This window comes from Phytophthora parasitica (assembly GCF_000247585.1).
Source record: "Phytophthora parasitica INRA-310 unplaced genomic scaffold supercont2.97, whole genome shotgun sequence".
Taxonomy (NCBI): domain Eukaryota; phylum Oomycota; class Peronosporomycetes; order Peronosporales; family Peronosporaceae; genus Phytophthora; species Phytophthora nicotianae.
This window is the reverse complement of record NW_008649083.1, coordinates 22,329-23,721: the sequence shown is the minus strand read 5'-3', so window position 1 is coordinate 23,721 and position 1,393 is coordinate 22,329. Positions and strand designations below refer to the sequence as shown.

At 45.9% G+C, this 1,393-nt stretch overlaps 1 protein-coding gene across 1 annotated transcript; it reads right to left on the bottom strand.

Annotated features, from left to right (window-relative positions):
• Positions 1–184: 184 nt before the first annotated feature.
• PPTG_18917 (hypothetical protein) lies at positions 185–708 on the bottom strand (the record flags this gene model as incomplete). The annotated part of the gene is made up of 2 exons (XM_008917240.1): positions 185–216; positions 297–708. The coding sequence occupies 2 exons, from the start codon at positions 706–708 to the stop codon at positions 185–187; spliced, it is 444 nt and encodes a 147-aa protein (XP_008915488.1).
• Positions 709–1,393: the final 685 nt, after the last annotated feature.

Here is a 1,393-nt window from a genome sequence, read left to right as displayed (position 1 = left end):
AGAAGAAGAAGCGTTTAGCGCATTCACGGCGGATGATGCTTCGTCCGCAACCTTGCAGAAACTTGGCGTTTTCAGAACTGCTTTGACCAGATTGTTAATGTCGTGGGCAAAACATTTGCCGAAGTAGATATTTGGCCACCGCAGAGCTAAAATACGGCGTGCTCGCCCACATTGTCCAGCTCCATCAGTGATTGCAGATCCAATTACCCACTGCTTCTGTGATAAGTTTACGATCAGACCCTCCATTTGGTGCGCAATTGCACACCCGTGGTGATCAGAATCGACCCTGTGCATACCTTCGATGTATACTTTGCCAAAAAGAGTGAGATGAACTCCTAATAAATGTGTTTTAGCGATATTTTGCCAAACGTCACTTAAAAAATTCACGCGTCCTCCGGTAGTGTCCTGAACTTTGCGTAGTACTGTAGCACTCTGCTCCAAGTATTCCTTACCACATGCATCTAAGACGCGTCCACCAAGGACACGTCGAGATGGTAACAAGCCAACACACTCCGAGTTAAGGAACTTGAAAAGGCGTAGCGTTGCCGGATGCTCCACAAACGTATCGGGTAGCGCCAGCGATACCTGAAATTCCAAAAGTAGTCTTTCCAGTTGACGTTGGTGATGAGGTGAACTAATAAAGGGCCCACTTGACTCCGATTTAGCCCCGATAGACGCTGCTCGTGGTTCCAGGCTGTTAAAGCCCATGTTTTGTGTAGAATCTTCCTGTAGCTGTATCAAACTGATTGGGGGAGGCTGGCGATTCACTTGTTCTCCATCGACGATACCATGGTATCTCAGAAGGTGCCTCGTAAAATTTTCCACACGGCCAATAATTTTTTCTGGCATCGGGGAATCAGGTTCACGACGTGTCGGGGTTATCAACGAGCGCGCCTTTGCGCGCTCTTGGTGGGCATTGAGACAGTGTCGGCAGCGAACAAAGTAGTGTGTCTTGTTAGCCATCACACCAGGAACTTTTACAAAGTGCTTTCGAGCAGCACTCGGGGGCCTCCCCATCGCAAACCAAATCTGCAAAGACTGTATTTAAACCTCGTTAAACACATTTACATTGAGATATCGAAAAAGTGGCATGCGTACTCTGTTGAAGCTCGGTTTGAATATTAACAACAGGAAGATAGCTGACAGAATGGAGACCACGGCGCTATGGAACGCGACGTTTAGATGAACGACTTGTTCTGCTTCTTTAAAGATATTGTGAGCAAAGAATCCAAATATCATCCTATAGTAGGAAAATCCTACTTTAGGACATGAATAACCACCACGTGATAGCACAGCATCATCCTCATTAAAGGACTCAGGCCCTCACTAAAATTAAGTCAAAAGACTTAGACGTAATTACGCATGTCTGTTCGTAAATACTGTATATACGTCT